Source organism: Myxocyprinus asiaticus, chromosome 7 (assembly GCF_019703515.2).
Source record: "Myxocyprinus asiaticus isolate MX2 ecotype Aquarium Trade chromosome 7, UBuf_Myxa_2, whole genome shotgun sequence".
NCBI lineage: Eukaryota > Metazoa > Chordata > Actinopteri > Cypriniformes > Catostomidae > Myxocyprinus > Myxocyprinus asiaticus.
The window spans coordinates 35,755,153-35,774,864 of record NC_059350.1 but is presented as its reverse complement, the minus strand read 5'-3'; the positions used below and the strand labels follow the sequence as shown (position 1 = coordinate 35,774,864).

Sequence of the window (19,712 nt, the reverse complement as noted above, 5' to 3'; positions counted from 1 at the left end):
TTTATGCCATTATGCCAAAACTGCAAATTTCAGAAAATTCAATTAGAGTATAAAACAGAAGAATCAGAGTAAACATTTTGAAATTTCAATCTTTAGTAAAAGATTATTTTGCAAACATGTTTGTGTGTTAGTGTGTCAGATTGCTGTCATCAGCTGGAAAACAACAAATTACTTGTAATGCCAACAATTACCAAAATATGGCTGTAGAGCTCCACTTATTGATGACCTGGTTCTGTGTGTGTGTTCTACAGTTTGAGTGTGTTATCATCTCAACCCTTCTTTTCTGAGTGTGTATGTTTAGCATTGTGACTGATTTGATGGTTTTATTTGACAAATGTAAAAAAAAAAAAAAAGCATTGTGTTAAAGTCTCACCAGTTTATTCTTGTGTTTGTGTAAGTGTGTGTGAGTGGGTGTGTATGTTTTGCACTGAGGATGTTTTAGAGTCTCACCCTGTAATTTCTGTTTTTTTCTGCATTGTGGCTGATTTATTGATTGTATTTGACAGATAAATAAAAATAAAAATAAAAAAATAAATTGGGGGTCTTTCCCATTAATTTTCAATGGTCGGTCAATTTTAAGGTGTCACTTTTTCTTTTTTTTTTTTTTTTTTAGGACCACTTAGACTTATTGACTTTTAGTGTTTTATTGACAATACACTTTTTTTTGGATGATCCCAAATCCTCCTCACTACTCAGGTGCACAAACGCACCCCCATCTGACCTTAGGTGACACTACAATAAACACAAGTTTAAGTTTTGGCTCATATCTCTGCAACCGTAAGGGCTAGAATCAAAATGATTTTTTCTTCTGATTCCTTGAGTCAAGCCCTACGAAATGTATTTAATGTCCATCTATATTTCTTCCCGCCATTTTAATTTTTTTTTTGAAAAACCTACTTTTTCGAGCTTCTCCTAGACGTTTAGTCCGATTGGCTTGCAATTTGGTATACATCATCTACAGACCCTTTTGACAAAAAGTTATCAAAAGAATTTAGATACGTGAAATCGTTCTGAAGATATTAACAATAGAATTCCTTCGGTTTAACGCATTTGAGTAATTGATCAGTATCTACTCAACACAAACTCCAAACGTAACCAAACTTGGTACAAATAGTCAACAGGACGTTTAAAAGATGTCAGCAAAGTTCCGTACAATTTCACCCCTAGGGGGTTCTACAACTACAACTGTCATAACTTTACAGCCGTTTGAGTAACCAAGTTCAAATTAAATATGCATCTTCTTTGGTTCAAATGCTAACATATTCTTAAAAAATAGATTCAACAAATTAATAAAAATGGCTGCCAACGGCCAATCAAATTTCAGCACCATATAACTCATATTGGGAATGGCCGAGTGTTATGGAAATGACTATACACAAGCAGGATGTCAACTCGAGGCCACATATAAAATTTTGTGACAATCGGCCACACGGTGGCGGTATAATTAGCTAATTCGCATTTTTGCTCATAACTCCAGAACCATATAGGCTACAATACAAATTTGTAGCTTCTCTGAATCCACCATTGCTCCCAATGATATGGCCACAAGGATTTCCATTCCCGAAAGAAACTTTTTTATCACAAATATTTTTTTGAAAACACACTTTTTCGAACTCGTCCTAGTCTGTTTTCCCAAATCGCACGAATTTTGACATACATAATCTACAAACCCTCCTGATAAAAGGTTATCAAAAGAATTTTGATACGTCAAATCTTTCCAAAGATATAAGCAAATATATTTTGGGGCGTGGCTTACAATGACTAATTAGCTTGTATCTTGTGAGCACAATTTTCAAACTTAACAAAACTTTGTACACAGACAAGAGAACACTCTGAGGTTACATGCCGAGTTTCATTCATTTTTTAAGCTAGGTGGTGCTATAACTTAAGAAAATCCTAATTGTGCAACTGTGCTCAAAGCAGTTGAATTAACTCCAGAACCATATATGATAAAAAAAAATTTGTAAAAATTTCTGTGAATCCATCAGTGCCTCCAAATCATTTGGTTACATGAATTTCCATTTCCACAAAAAACATACCATTTTGATTTGATTGAAAAACCTACTTTTTCAAACTCGTCCTAGGCTGTTTGCCTGATTCACATGAAACTTAATATATGTTAAATCATTCAGAAGATATTAACTGATAGGTTTTTGCATAAATGTCTGATTCCACAGAAATTCTAACATACATTTACACTAATTCTAACATTTGCCACAGCCCCCATAAATCAGATAATCTTTTGAAGTCCATTATGCACCGCTGTCTGACTGTCATTAAATTGTTGCAGGGAGTACATAATGGTACATTCTGTGCATTTTAATTCAGATTTTTAACATGCTTAGTGATTTAACACTGATTTAACATTTACAGTATCTCACAGAAGTGAGTACACCCCTCAACTTTAGTAAATATTTTATTATATATTTTAATGTGACAACACTGAAGAAATGACACTTTGTTACAATGTAAAGTAGTGAGTGTACAGCTTGTATAACAGTGTAAATTTGCTGTCCCCTCAAAATAACTCAACACACAGCCATTAATGTCTAAACCGCTGGCAACAAAAGTGAGTACACCCCTAAGTGAAAATGTCCAAATTGGGCCCAAAGTGTCAATATTTTGTGTGGCCACCATTATTTTCCAGCACTGCCTTAACCCTCTTGGGCATGGAGTTCACCAGAGCTTCACAGGTTGCCACTGGAGTCCTCTTCCACTCCTCCATGACGACATCACGGAGCTGGTGGATGTTAGAGACCTTGCGCTTCTCCACCTTCCATTTGAGGATGCCCCACAGATGCTCAATAGGGTTTAGGTCTGGAGACATGCTTGGCCAGTCCATCGCCTTTACCCTCAGCTTCTTTAGCAAGGCAGTTGTCGTCTTGGAGGTGTGTTTGGGGTCGTTATCATGTTGGAATACTGCCCTGCGGCCCAGTCTCCGAAGGGAGGGGATCATGCTCTGCTTCAGTATGTCACAGTACATGTTGGCATTCAAGGTTCCCTTAATGAACTGTAGCTCCCCAGTGCCGGCAGCACTCATGCAGCCCCAGACCATGACACTCCCACCACCATGCTTGACTGTAGGCAAGACACACTTGTCTTTGTGCTCCTCACCTGGTTACCGCCACACACGCTTGACACCATCTGAACCAAATAAGTTTATCTTGGTCTCATCAGACCATAGGACATGGTTCCAGTAATCCATGTTCTTAGTCTGCTTGTCTTCAGCAAACTGTTTACGGGCTTTCTTGTGCATCATCTTTAGAAGAGGCTTCCTTCTGGGACGACAGCCATGCAGACCAATTTGATGCAGTGTGCGGCGTATGGTCTGAGCACTGACATGCTGACCCCCCACCCCTTCAACCTCTAAGACAACCTCTGGATATGACGCTGAGCACGTGCACTCAACTTCTTTGGTCGACCATGGCGAGGCCTGTTCTGAGTGGAACCTGTCCTGTTAAACCGCTGTATGGTCTTGGCCACCGTGCTGCAGCTCAGTTTCAGGGTCTTGGCAATCTTCTTATAGCCTAGGCCATCTTTATGTAGAGCAACAATTCTTTTTTTCAGATCCTCAGAGAGTTCTTTGCCATGAGGTGCCATGTTGAACTTCCAGTGACAAGTATGAGAGAGTGAGAGCGATAACACCAAATTTAACACACCTGCTCCCCATTCACACCTGAGACCTTGTAACACTAACAAATCACATGACACCGGGGAGGGAAAATGGCTAAATGTGCCCAATTTGGACATTTTCAATTAGGGGTGTACTCACTTTTGTTGTCAGCGGTTTAGACATTAATGGCTGTGTGTTGAGTTATTTTGATGGGACAGCAAATTTACACTGTTATACAAACTGTACACTCACTACTTTACATTGTAGCAAAGTGTCATTTCTTCAGTGTTGTCACATGAAAAGATATAATAAAATATTTACTAAAATGTGAGGGGTGTACTCACTTCTGTGAGATACTGTAATTCTCAGTTATGGATTAACTTTAAACTTGCAGCTGAGGTCATATAAATATTAAATTGACCTACAATTAAACATGAATAACTTTGTAAGAGAACAGTGAATATGCCATCAGCCCTCTCAGAAACATTTATTACAATTTTTATATAAATTTTTTATATTTATGTATGCTTTCAAATCCAGGGTGTGAGTGCGATGGCTCATCTTGGTGTTGGCGTGATTACTGCTTCCCTGTATGCAGGTACAAGGGACAAAGACAGTTCTCTCGAGAAGAAATGAGAATACAGCGTTAATTCGGCACTTAATGAGAGCAGTTACAAGCAACAGGTGATCGTCACTTGTAATTGCAACAATATTTTTTTAAGCTCTTAACTAGGTTTCTATGTTTCTTATCTAAGTCTCACATTCCTCAATTGCACATACTTATCTCTGTTAATTTCAAGTTGGACATCATAGGAAAGTAATGATAAAATTTTTTCAGATCATCAAGTCAGATCATGTTTAACCACTCTGTGCATTCAATGAAGAATTTGCTAGAATGATTCAAAATGACAACTGTTTGTGAGTGTTCCTAAACAATTCATTAAATGAACTGAAGATTAATATATTTGTGAACCGGACTGATGTGTTTATCATTGCGTGCACAGCAATTGCGGATCGCAATTTCAGGTGAGTAAATGATGAGGGTATTTTCATTTTTGGATGTTTACAGGAAAACAATACAAAAATTATTATCAAGAATACGATTTTTGCCCTAATATAAAAGGTGTTACTAGAAAAACTAAATTATGATCCAACGTGAATTTTCTTGATAAATAAATATGATCGTGCCTGGTAAAGTGAATGTAAAATGGCTAGAAATAGCATTTTAGCTTAGCCTAAAGCTGACAATTTACACAAGGTTTACTTCTATTTCTTGTGCTCCAAACTTGCTTCTCTGTCTGTTCGTATGAATGTAACACATCATAAGAAAGTGTTTCACTGCTGTTCAAATGCTAATCTAAATGTTTTCTATCTGAAAGGACTAAATATTAAATGAAACAAATGACAACAAAATGCAAAGTAATCTCTTCAGTAATCAAAATACTTTTTGAATGTAACTGTATTCTAAATACCAATGATTTAAATTGTAACTGTAGTGGAATACAGTTACTTATATTTTGTATTATAAATACGTAATCCCGTTACATGTATTTTGTTACTCCCCAACCCTGATTATATATTATACTATTATATATTATTTACAATGTACAGTATTTGTTTTTGGTAGATTTTCACTTTATGGAACATATAAAAACGGTCCGTTCAGACTTATATATTTTTCCACATTTTCTCTCAAGGGATACCTCTGAACTCCCATAATGTATATTTCTTTAGTCAAAAGGCCTGCTATGCCCCTTAGGGATCTAAATATATTCAAACACAAATACTGGACTGCTATCATTCAGCTTCAAAACAAACAGTTGATTTTATCTTTTAATATTCATATCAAAGGGCACTCATTGATGAACTTATTGAAATATTGTGATCTTTTGGCAGAATATTTTTTGTCTTTGTCTCTGGGGCCACAATGTCATAATTTTTGCCTAATTTTGAAGAGACTGTTTTGACTTTATGATTTTTTTTTTCTTTTACAAAGTACTATTGCTGCCAACTTGTACATTTATAATAACTATTTCATAAAATTGAATAGGCATTCCTTATGTCATTTCATAGCTACAGCATACTGACTACTGACACCATGTAAGTTATTTTCCGGACCTTTGCTGGGAAGGAAATGTAGAGACTGGACCTCTTGGAACTTTAATTGAATACCCCTGGTTTATTTCAAATACAATTATTTATTGCACCAATAGATGAAATATCATGTGCATGAGATCCTTGTTTAAATAGAGCAGGGTCATAGAATGACAAACAATTTTTGGTAGCGCGTATAGGCGGTTATACATGGGATATAGTATTCATAGGCACCTCTGCTAGTCATGCTCGTTCACGAGAACTATTTTGCATGTTGCATTGTCATGCAGGACTATTTGCGGAACACACGGCAAGAGTTCAAATGTTTGACTTTTTCGCGTTTGTCATTGGCTAAGTTCTGTTCATGGTTTTATGGAGAAATAATGGGTATACAAAAGCAACATTACACACTCAACGGATTTCCAATCTATTTATCATCAAAGGTGTTTCTTGTCTTAAGTTTATTATTTGTTTAGATCTGCATAAGAAAAGGTAAATTAGTGTCTGACAAACAAGCACTTGGTGCAGATGTAACCTGACACCAGTACTCGCTCGCACTGCAAAGCTTAATAAACAGATCCTACCTGATCATATCCAATTATTTTTTATCTCGCCTGTTTTCCTAAATCATTGCAGGCCTCCCTGCATGTGCAATTAGACCCCTGCAAATGATCCAGAATGCAGCAGCACGTCTGGTCTTAAATGAACCAAAGAGAGCACGTTACACCACTCCTTGTCTCTCTCCACTGGCTGCCGGTTGATGTACGTATCAAATTCAAGGCTCTGATGCTGGCATACAGAACAGTCACTGGGTCTGCTCCAGCATACCTAAAATAATTTATGCAGAGCTACGCGCCCACTAGAAACCTGTGGTCGGCTAAGGAACATTGCCTTGTTGTACCAACACAAAAAGGCACCAAAACATTTTCCCGGACTTTCAGCTTCATCGTACCACGTTGGTGGAATCGACCTTCCCAACTCCATCCTGTGAACCACACACAGAGAGTGAAGCTGACTCACTCTCTGTCTTCAAAAAACAACTAAAAACACATCTTTTCCATGAGCACTTAACTAGCACTTTATTCTGTTTTGAATACTATTATGATGCTAGTGATACTTTGTAATACAGCACTTTTTCATACCACTGCCAAGATGATTCGCTTATGTTTTCCTCTTTTGTAAGTCACTTTGGATAAAAGCGTCTGCCAAATGAATAAATGTAAATGTTAAATGTATATGTAAATGTTTTCACTTAAGACATATTTGACTGTGTTTACAGACTTTTTACAGAGTTCCCGCAGAAATGCAGAGTGTTTTATCTACTTACTATAAACCGCCCTGTAATTAACTTATTGCTGCTCCAAACTATCATAAACATCATAATAAACTAAATTCAAAATAAACAATTACACCTCCCTACTAGGAAAAGTGATGTTAGACTTCCAACTCGGAAATTCCTACAAAATATTGCACTTCACTTTTGCCAAGACGCAGAGGTCTGTCATCACACAAACATTCCAAAACCAGAAAGATGCACAATCTTGGTACTATACCTTGACCTTTATTTAAAAATATCACTCTGTGAAGCAAAGGTTCTGCATTACATGATGATAACACTTGTTTAACAAACATTTGCAAAGACACGTGTTCTAATCATGCTACTTTGTACTCTTTCTATAAGTACCTGTAACGCAAATGCGAGCATTGCAGCATCATTTATAGTATGGTTGCTCTGACACGTCTCTAATAACAGTCTAACACCTGCTAGGCTAACAGGATCATTCCAATTTTGTTTTCTTATAATATTATGACCATCATGCAATGAAATGCCATTATGATCAAACATCAAAGATATCAAGTAGAAATATCCCACATCCAAGTTTCATGTAACACAACATAATGACTAGACATTCATTCTGATAACAGTTACATCATGGCAACCAAAAAAATAAAATTCCTGCATTCATCTCCAAAACATCACATTCTGTTTCAATACCAGTCCGTTATCATGACATACAGGGAACTTTGTACAACAGAACTTGTATATTGTTAACCAGTTGTTAATTTTTGCATTTCATGATTATTGGTATGCACTTATAGGCCCTAAGCGGCTTGAACCCTGATAATTGCTGCATGCAGCTACATGTATTATTATTATTATTATTAATATTCCCCAATGGAAGTCTATGGCAACCCATAGAACTGTTTGTAGGAAAATCATTAAATTTGGCACACTGATGGGGTGGTCATGAATAGTCCCCATAGCCAACTTGTGACCTCTAGACAAACTCCATTGCTCCAGTCCAAAAATTCAAAAAGTTTTGCGTATATCTTTTAAACCGTTTCTCCTAGAAACAATTATTATTATTTTATTTATTTTTTTGTCTGATTACTCTCCTCTTAATGTTTCAAATGAACTCCCATACATTATAACTCTGCCCATTACAGTAGTTGTCATCTTGGATAATGATGTTTACAATTTAAAAGTTTCAAACTTTGTCCGATTTGTTCAATGGCTCAAAATAATCTCTAGACCAAGCCCCACAGAAATGATAATAAAGAATTTTGATTTTCGCATTTATTTAAAAGTTACGCCAGCGCAAAGTTAACAAGGTCGATGTAAAACTGCATTTGAGGCTGCATCTCGGCAACAGTTTCTAACTGAAACTTGGTATGTTTCATCAGGACCATGATCTGAGGGTACATACTAAGTTGGAGACAGCGCAACCTATGGGTCAAAAGATGTAAAAACTAGCTATTTTTGCCCATAACTTTTGAACTGTATAGCCTAAAATCATGTTGGTGTCTTTGGACTCCTTGGGTCATGAGGATTTCAATGATACCAGTTTTTTTCATATCAGCCATGCTGTCCTTCCGCCATATTTAATTTTATTAAACAGTGATATATCTTTTAAAAGCATTGTCAGATTTAAAAGAAAATTTAAATGTCCGGAGGATACCTGAGCTACATCATGTCCGGAGGATACCTGAGCAGTTTTGAAACAGCACCACCTATAGTTCAAAGGATAAGCCACACTTTTGTGCTGACTCAACTTGTGATGTTTGATGAACATGTCAGCTGAGTATCTCAGTGTGTTATTGCACTGAACTGTAGTTCAAAGGTCCTGGGTTTGAATTCTCACCTGAGCAAGTCATTTAAATATATTTCTGTTTTGTTAGAGCTTTTTGTAGTTTGCTTACAGAATGATTTCAGGGCTTGCTTGCAGGTATTCTTTTTATTCTTATTTTTATTTATCTTCTTATATGTTTGTTTTGTTTAAAATGGATATATCTTTTGAATGCATTGTTGAATGTAAAAGAAAACTGTAATGCATCTTCGACATTATGTCCTGAGGATATCTTGAATATATGGAGACAGTGCCACATATTGTTAAAAAAAATAACCCACACTTGTGTGCTGACTCTAAAATCGGCATGTCTCTTTGCCATGGCTAAGTTACGTCATTTGATTGGCACAGTGTGTAAGGTTCTTGACTATAGCTCATGGAGTCATGGGTTCAATCCCCTCATCAGCAAGCCTTGCATTAGAAATGTGTGTGGTTCAGGAGCTTTTTGTATTTTGCCTACTAAATGAAGGCTGGTCTTTTCCCCAATCAAATGCTGATTTGCATCTTTGTTGAAAAGTTACATGAATATGAAGTTGATCATGGTAACAGCTGTGTTTGGCTGTGATTCCTCTAAGCTTGGTATTTCCCTCTGTTGACTAATATTCTTGTGACTGTGTAGTGCAGTGGATAGCACACTGAGCTGTGGAACAGAAAATTGTGGGTTCATATCCATCCTGGAGTGATGTGATCTATGCTTGCTCAGTAAGATTTTTGTGTTGTGCTTGGACCTGTAATCGCTGCTTGCAGCTATATTTAGGGTCAAGCACCAAAGGTGTATAGGCACCTATTGTATCCGTTAGTTTTCTTCTTAATATTAGAGGCCGAGCACTGAAGGTGCATAGGCACCTATTGTATCTGTTGGTTTTCTTCTTCTGCTTCTGGCTGGGAGTCTATGGCAGCCCATAGAACAGTACATAGGAAAGTTATTAAATTTGGCACACTGATAGAGGACACTCTCAACTATAACTGACCCAAATTTGGTTCTTGAACAGCACTTCAGCAAATTAGATGCTTTGCTTCTATTGACATTTTGGAATTTTGTGTGTCTCATTGGCATCAAACCCTGACAGCACCACAAATTCGGTGAAAGTGCCAACTATTGGTCAAAAGTTATCATGAAATGTTTTGTTTTATAAAAATTTCTATTTATTTATTTTTTTACAGCTATTCTTAAAATCATTATCAGAAATGTCCAATCATATGTCCTTACATGCTGATGGTTTGCTTGGCCCTGTAATTTCTGCTTGTTATTTTTATTCATGCAGACCAAACCATCATAAATATCACAGTAAAATATATTAAAAATAAACAAATAAAACAATATTGCTTTAGCTCTATATTCAGAATTATCTGAATAATTCTTTAACATCGTGATACATGCACTTAAAGACCCTATGGTGCTTGAACTCAGATAATTGCTGCTTGCAGCTATATTTATTATAATTTTATTATTATTATTATTATTATTATTATTCTGCCCTAAAATTGATCATGACCAAACCGTAAGGCCTAGAGACTTAAAACTTTCAGGGATGGTAGTACTCCGGCAGGCTAGCCATACGCATGGAATCGGCCCAATCGGCCCATAGGTAGCAAAAAAAATAATTTAAAAAAATCACATTTTGAGCCATAACTCTCTAACCGTAAGGGCTAGAAACAAGATTCTTTTTTCTAGTGACTCATTGCGTCATGGAGAATCTTTTAGGCTCCGCCCCTCATTTTCTTGTTATTTTGTATTGTTTGAAAAAAAATCAAAACTAACTAGTCCTAGGCCGTTCGCCGATCGGAACCAAACTAGTGCAGAAAGATTCACCAGAGTCCCAATATTAAAAGATATCAAAGGAATTTTGAACTTTTGATTTATCATCAAATGGTATGCTAAAATGTATGTAGTGAGCATGGCCACTTTTACTAAAATGGTTATAACTTTTGAACGGATTAAGATATTATCACCGAATTTGGTAAACTTATGTATCGGGTAATTCTGGGACACAGACACACACACAACAATTGCATGTCTCTGCCTCTTGGTGAAGCTATAATAATTAAAAAACTAACAGTGGCTCTAACTATGGAATCGTTGGTCCGATTGACTTGAAATTTTGCATGCAGTGTCAACATGGCTGCCATCAACCAATCAGCTTTCAGTAGCTTTTATATAGTGTTAAATAAGGCTGATCGGAACTAAACCTGTTAGGCCTATTTATCTTTTGGCCCAAGAGATCTGTGCAAAATTGGAAATAAATTGGCTACCAGGAGGCGCTATCGTATTTTACATGCATGTAAATCGTTGTATATACTGCTGTGTTTCACAAAGAAACACGTTATTCATACCATATTGACTTTATCATTATTTTAGGTGCTAACAGACTGTCTAATTAATACTTACTATCTGTTACATATGTACTTAAAGGACCTTAAAGGCTTGAAACCCTTTAATTGCTGCTTGCACCTATATATATATATATATATATATATATATATATATATATATATATATATATATATATATATATATATATATATTTTTTTTTTTTTTTTTTTTTTTTGTTTTTTTATTTTTAATGATTATTATAGTATTGTAGTATATTTTAATGATATTAACCCTTAAATGCATGGGTGTTCTACCACTAAACATTTAATGCATAGTACCATTAATTCATTTGATATTGGCCATAAAATAAAATAGATCAACAGAAAATAAAAACAGAAAAGATCAGATGCCATTAAAAAATAATTTGTATACTTCTACACTTCACACTTTTCAGTCCTCATGCTGTGCCCAGGTTTACTTCCCTGAAAATCAAATTTTTATGACAAACTCTGCTTTGGCTAATGTTTTGTGCTTGTCGCATTATATTTAGTATGGATATGATGTGAATAAAGGCACAGGGCTTGTTTCTCCTCTCAAATGGCCTGGGGTGTGTTCTTGTTCACTGTATTTTCTGACTTTTTGCAATTTGCACGCAAGTGCCAGCTTTACAGGTCACATACAGAGGTTCTCTACAAATATCTGACGGACTTAGTTGTAAAATTTCCATCATGGTCTATTTTTATCTATCATATTAGTTTAAATTTCCTGATGTGTAGTATATTTGAAGTTGTCTCGATATAGTCAACATTTTCAGATAAAAATTACAATGCATTGTAAGCGTTATTTAATAATTCACAAAACTTTTACAGTTTTTCTCAATCGCTTTGGCTTATTTTTTGAAACTGCCGTAACATTCTTTAAACTGTAAGTGCAATTGACACAACTGTTTTAACTCACCTAAAACATTTAATTAATGCTTCAAAACCTAGTTATTGTGTCAGTAAATTGGCCAATGGCAAGTTTTTTTGTCATTCTCTGAGTTGTACTGGTCAAAATATTTAGATGTTTTTTCACCATGGCAGTCAAGCCTGGAAATGTTTGTTATATACAAATTTCATTTTTGTTCTACTTTTTTGTTGACACTGACTGCTTACTATACTATACAAGAATGTTCGTTTTGTCTAGCTGAATGCTATTGTGTATCACACTGAGCTTTTTAGATTTCAACAGTAGGTAAAAGTTTACTGGGAAAAGTCAATACTGTACAATAATGTAGAACACAGAAAAAGGATATGCACATTTGTATGTATACAGTAAATTTATTTTTGTAGTAATGTTACATTTAAACAGAAAATTCACATTTGCATGTCCATTTATACACATTTCTTACATGTAAAGTCTTATATAGTGAACAGAAAATTGCCACAAAATGACTTCCATGCAAAAAAAAAAAAAAAACAACAATGAAAAAACCTGCGGTAGTTTTGTAAAAAAACAAAAATTGTACCTCCTCACAGTACGTAACACTACAAGTTTCCATCTTCTTGGTGGACATCCTGTCGCTCTTGCTGGTCTGCCCAGAGATTTAGCAGACATCACAAACATCCCATGTCATAGATATTTATGGAACATACATGTATGTCTGACAGATTTTGATAACTGAATGGATCATTTTGCATGTGATGGCTCACACAATGAAAGAATGAAAGTTGTGAAGAGTATGACAATTTCACTGAGAATCAACTCATCAGTGTTGATCAGCAAGCCATGTGCATTTAGTTATTGTGCAAATTGTAGAAAACTGTACTTACTCTTTTGCACACGTGCCAAAACACGTGCAATTTGTTTAAATTAATAAGAAATTCAAATCTGGTGTGAACAAGAAACTAATTGTTCAGAGATTGTTTTAAAAAAAAGAAATTCTCATTTGAGAATTGAGACAAAGCGATTGAGGAAAAACTGTAAAAGTGTACTTACGATATAGATTTTTCTGGCTGACAGTGACAGAGCACTCTGGCACGCACACACATACAGCGCACGCAGAGAGCGAGCAGGCGAGTGAGAGAATGTAAAAAAGTACTTTGAAAGAGTGCGCGCTCTGTCGCTCACAGCAAGAATAATCACATAAGCACAAGTAAACACGTGAACAGTATCAAATACACAGATTGTATGTTAGTCCTAACTGTAGAGAGTACATCAATATGATGACAAAGCAAAATCCTGGACATTTTTAGCCACTTTTGAAATCCCGGCCGGACTTTTTTTTTTTTTTTTTCAGGTCCAAAAAATAGGATATGTCCTAACATATCTCAGATCACTAATGACCCTATACACTTTTGGTAACTAAGCAATTAATTGTATTTATCTATTTTTATTGTTACACTATTCATTAGAGCAGTGTTTTCCAACCTTTTTTGCCGTATGTACCACCACAGCACCATCGGTAATCTACACAAAAAGAAATATCAGAATCAGAACGAGCTTTATTGCTAAGTATGCTTACACACTCAAAGAATTTGTCATGGTGACAGAAGCTTCCAGTGCAAGAGAATGCAACGTATATAAATACATAAAAACATTCACATTTAAACATGTATACATATAGTGACATAAACAATTATTGAAAAATAAGATATAACATAAAAAAAAGAGAAATATACAATAGTGTAATAATGTTGTTAGAATATTTTATATACAGATATACAGTTATGTGCAGGTCATGTAATGTATTGAAGAATATGTGTACCAAAGACTAAATATTATTTAACATTATCATTATTATTGATTATTATTGATCAATCCGTATTGGTTTTATCTATTGACATCCCTTTATCAATACAAATTAAGGCTGGGTATTGATAAAGATTTCCTCTTTCGATTAGATTCTGAAAGAAATATGTGAGAAATTCTCACAACGTTTTCACTCGATGACCATGCGCAACACGGACGGGTTTAGCCCCGCCTGGGAGTTCAGGGCCTTCCTGCTGCCGCAGGACCCCGGGCTTAAGCCCAGGTAAGCCCGTGCATTAATGCAGCCCTGCTTACGTACCCCCGTTTGGGAATCACTGCATTAGAGAAAGGTTGAGGAATACTAAAGAGGCGGGACTAAAAAGGGAGTGGAATGACGTCGCGGGTCAATAAAAGATTTGAAGTTTGGTCGATATAGGGGTACTTGCACCTTACTGATGGGGCTGTGGGGGTACGTGAGAAAAAGAAGATTGGGAAATATTGTATACGAACACATTTTCTCCAGAAAAGTGTTTTATAATCAACCCGGATCTGGTTGGACTTGGTGCGTGTAATGGACTCAAGCCTAAGTGCCACTCCATCAGAAGGTTGCTGTGGATATTATGTCGGCACGGCAACGGCAGCAGGCTTTGATTGATGGATGGGATGCTAGGTAACCGTGAGCGGGGGGGGGGGGGGGTATATTTATGGGATAATGAGACAAGTTTAGCAGCTTCTGTCACACTGGCATGCTTTACGCCATACTGGTCTAACACACACATACACAGCCGGTGAATTCAACTAAACCCTTGCAGGAGAATGAATGGGATCCCTGATATTAAAAAGATGTCAAGCATTATAAAGTATTTTGGTGGTATTGTGGTGTATGTTTGAGTTCACTCCACACACATAAGAACACAAGCTTTTTACATGTGTACAGCATCAATCTTACCACTGAACAAGTTCTGCTGTACCACAAACAAAATATGATTTATGCTGTGCTTTCAGCAATCAATAGCAAACACACACACACCCACACCCACATACTTTGTAAAATAGACACTAGAAAGCAACAACCCCTACACACACAGACACAAACACAAAGCCATAGGCCTTATGATTCATTTTACCTAGTGCTTGCAGACAGCAGAGAGAGGTGGGGGGCATTGAGAAAGCGAGTACAGACATAAACAGAGAGAGAGAGAGAGAGGATCTAAAGGGTTCCAAACAGATGTTCCTTCTGGAAGAGGTTCAAGACCTGACAGAATTATAAATCATTAGCCTGGAAAAGACATGAAAATTTAACCAGTAAACACAAACACACACACACACACAAACACAAACAAGCATGAGAGACTCCAATTACCACTGCTCACCTTTCACTGTGACTATGGGCATTTCAGCAAGAGAACTCAAGTCAACAGAGACCTGGACACTTATACCTACACACAAACAAACCCAAATACACTGTAGGAGCAGGTGAAGTTATAAGAAAATATGTGTTTCTGCAACAGCCAGTTACGTTACAAGCTGCCAGATTCAAATCAGCTTTTGTGCCAACACAGGCTACGCTGGTCAAGCGTCTGTAGTTTATATTCGCTCAAACAGTTACTCATACAGTCTTTTAAACCACAGAATAAGTTTATTTTATATACACTACCGGTCAAAAGTTTTGAAACACTTACTCATTTATTATAATGTTTCACATTTTAGAATAATAGTAAAGTCATTAAAACTATGGAATACATAAATGGAACTATAGGAATTATGTTGTGACTAAACAAAATCTAAAATAAATCAAAACTATGTTATATTTTAGCATCTTCAAAGTAGTTACCCTTTGCCTAGAATTTTCAGAAATGTACTCTTGATATTTTCTCAACCAACTTCCCCTGGGATTCTTTTTAAACAGTATTGAAGGAGTTCCCATCTATATGCTGGGCACTTATTGGCTGCTTTTCTTTATTATTTGGTCCAAGTCATCAATTTCAAAAACCTTTTTTTTTAATTACATTTCAGATTTATAATTAAATAAATTAATATGGTGGTACAATTATATTTTTGTCTACAAAACTAATTTCAAACATTTAAGCATATGCCTTCAGATTAAAAGATTTTTAAGATCATGGGAAACATTTCGGTCAAGTGTTTCAAAACTTTTGACCGGTAGTGTATATACATCCAACTCATCACCAAAGTACCACGATAAAAAGTTTACAGCTCTTATACGAACATTCAATACATCAAATGTGATCTTCCTCAGATGTGTGCTGCCATTTGTTTACATTAGTAGTGATTGTCATTTGTCAAACAAACAGCTACTCAAAGAGTCTTTTCAAGCACATAATATGTTTATTTTAACAGCCTAATTGTCACCAAAGTACCACGATAACAGTCCACAGCTTGTATATGCACAGCCATCATATCTAAACACGATCTTCCCATGCATGCAGCCACATCTACTTATTAGGTGCAGATGCGGTTTTCATTCACACAAACAGCAACTCAAACAGTCTTTTCAGGCATATAATATGTTTGTTTTATGAAACAGAAAGCCAAACTATCACAAAAGCACCACGACCACTGTTTAAAACTCATATACTCACAGTAAAAACATGCTGATCAAGTGTGATTATCCAATGAACGCAGCCAAGTCTGTTTACATTAGTGCTTGTTGCACACACACACACACACACCACTGGCTCATTTAACAGGAGAGTCCAACTGAAAAATTCTGTCTTCCAGTGTTATGCCTTTTCTCTCTTTGTCTCTTATACTCTATCTCCCTCTTAGCCTCAAACAAACACACTCCCTCGCTACTTTTTTCTAATTTGACACCCTTCCGTTCCCATAACAGACTACTTAGTTACGCTCATAGTTTTTGATTGAAATTGTATTTCTTTCATTAAATGTTTTTGCCTCTTTTCTCTGTTCCTCCATCTGTCTGTCTCAGTGGTGTGTGGAATTTGTCCATTCATCTCAGGATAATTGAAAGTTGACAATAATACACAAAATGATGTCAGCTGAATTTGTTGTGTTCCTCTTATTGGGCACCAATGCTCACCCTCTTGCTTTCTGTTTTTAGGAAGCGGCATAAACAAGGGTAAAATGGTGTAAAAAATGAAGTGTTCTCCCCTCTGTAACTGATCTTCTGCTCTGTTAACCTCATACTCTTAAACACACATACACACACCTCTTGTCAGGGAGAGGACCTCAATAATGAATGGGCAGATAAAAGAGTTTCTTTTAAAGCCCTGTGGACATGGAAAGAAAGTGTAGGGCTTCAGTAGCAATTTTTTTTGCAGTCAATGTTGTAACAATATGTGTGTTTTTTATTTTATTTTATTTTTTTATGTAATAACAGTTTTTATCACTCCAATAAAAATGTTTAATCAATGCTACTTGGAGAAGAGAAGAGAAGAGAAGAGAAGTGAATTTGAAGAGTGATGCATATCATTAATAAGTAGTGCTGTGTCTTCAGAGCTAAATGTTAACAGTGATTCATATGAACACAGAAGAATGTAACTGTGATTAATAAATCAGAGAGCCTAGGGTCACATAAATGTATGTAAGTGATGAGTTTAATGTAGAAAGACAGACGTGAGACCATGCTACTGTTAATTTTCTTCCACAGGGCTGTCGCTGCACTTTTTGAAGCACAATAATAGTTTAGTTTGGTTGCTTATGTACAGTTTTAGATGTTCAAACTTAAAACTATTTTTTCGATTTAAAACATATACTTGACATTAAGGGCTCTATTTTCGTGAGTGCGCAAAGCACAGCGCTACGACCATGCACAACGTCTTATACAATATTTGTGAGAACGCTAATTCTAAGTGCAATTTTCGTGCCAGCACAAAGTGCAAAAGGGCGTGGATGGGAGTGTTTGCGTAACTGTGGGTGTAGTCGTGCAAACTGTGGGTGTACTGTATGCAAATGAAGTGGTGAAAACCGGAATTTGAATTTGGTTGTTGCGCCAAGAAGTTTCAATACCATCTCAGCAAAAAGTCCTAATTCAGTTCCTGCATTTGCAGTTTGGAGATTCCCCCAGCAGGTGGTAATAATGTTCATGTCCAAACTCTTAAAATATAGTGGAACATTAAATAAAGTCCCTGAAAATCACTGTCATAGCCATTTTGAGAAAAAAAAAAAAAAAAAAAGAGATATTGTTAAATCTAAAGGTCATGGCTTATTTTTCAATTATGTATATATTTACAGTTGTATTTATGATCTTATTTATATTGGTATTTTTCCTCTCATTGTCGTAGAGTGATTTTTAAGTCTCTGCAAAAAGGGCCGGTGGAAGAAGTTGGACAGAGTAAAATGTTTGGATTTGGTATGATTTTTTTGACCACTTCATTATTATGATTATATTTTAGTTTTGTTTTAAGTGTAATTTGAATTTAGAAATATATTTGGTTTAATTTTTCAATAAATCATTTTTTCAAAATCAAAATTGACCAGTAGAAGTAAAGTGCATTCCGATACAAACACTGTTAATACTAGCCATGATTTGTGTGTCAATAGATGGAAATGATTAATAATACTTACACTCTCTATAATTTAACTGAGTGAGAACCATCATCAGAATCCCATGCTGCATTGCAATATAAACAATATGGTGGCACGCATAGCTGTCAAGCATGTTTGCGATCGCATCGTATCTATCATAATCAATCATTATAAACATCTAAAAAACACATTATATGTTTGATAATATATAATCTGACCTTCAGTGCACTTGCTGTGATATAATCTGTCCTCCAGTGCATCTACTGTGAAGTGTAAGGTAAGATTTTTTTTTATTACACAGCGCATTAAAGAACTCACACTGGGGGATCCGTCAGTACAGGTGAAACTCCAGCGCGAAAAGGTTAATGCAAAAAAAAAAAAAAAAACCTTAAGCCCATAGTTCTATTCTTCAAATTCATTGCATACAGTCCATTTACACTCCAAAAGTCTTATGAATGTGCTGTCTTTGTTTATATTGCCGGTTCTTGACAGGGAATGGACTATATAATAGGATGCAGATGATGCCGGAGAGGAAACTCAGAATTAAATTGCACTTGACCCAGCCCATTAGCACTTTGCATGTGCAATTTCGCCAAACCCACTTTCGCCTAGACTTAGCGCATGCTTCCCCGAAAATACCAAAACTTCCTGGCCATGCCCATTGACTTTGCATGTATGACGTATGGCATAGCATATGGCTACAGTAAGGCACTTACAATGGAAACGAATGGGGCCAGTCCAAAAATGCTAAAATACACACTGTTTTAAAAGTATTGCTACAAGAAATAAACATTATACATGATAACATAATTTTAGCGTGCTAAAATCACTTACTAACCTTATCTGTGTAAAGTTGTACTTTTTTGTCATGATGACAGCGTCGGTAAACCATGTAATCTGATAAACGCCCTAATGTCATTAAATCTATGATTTGATGACACTAAAATCATGTTTACATGTATCATGTTTATGTTTTGTAGCTATACTTTTAAATAGTGTGTATTCTAAAGTTTTTTTGACTGGCCTCATTCACTCGTAAATGAGGGACAAGTTAAATAAATTTTCTTTGATTATAAATGTTATGCCACAAATGCTGTCGATTGAGATTAACTTGTTTTGAACCAAGAACATTCTTTTAAAAACAAAGAAAGAGGTGAAGAACAAGGTGGAGGGAATTTTCAGCAAATAACACTGCTCTCAAATTGACAATCTTCAATATCTCTTCCTCGTTAGTCCCTCTTTTATACAGATAAACACAGATACACAAACACACTATTAAGAACTATAACACCCTAGGTTTTGGCAAGGTAAGTGTGAAGTGAAC

The 19,712-nt window shown here is 35.9% G+C and overlaps 1 protein-coding gene across 2 annotated transcripts in view; it reads right to left on the bottom strand.

Annotated features, from left to right (window-relative positions):
- The window catches only part of LOC127444370 (bifunctional heparan sulfate N-deacetylase/N-sulfotransferase 4-like), a 128,571-nt gene that overhangs the window by 38,017 nt on the left and 70,842 nt on the right, over positions 1–19,712 (bottom strand). The window contains exon 7 of one of the 2 annotated variants that reach the window (XM_051703686.1): positions 13,559–13,597. The exons of the other annotated variant lie outside the window; for it this stretch is intronic. Coding sequence (XP_051559646.1) covers positions 13,559–13,597 — 39 coding nt within the window. The remainder of the gene's footprint in view (positions 1–13,558; positions 13,598–19,712) is intronic. 2 annotated transcript variants of the gene reach the window in all.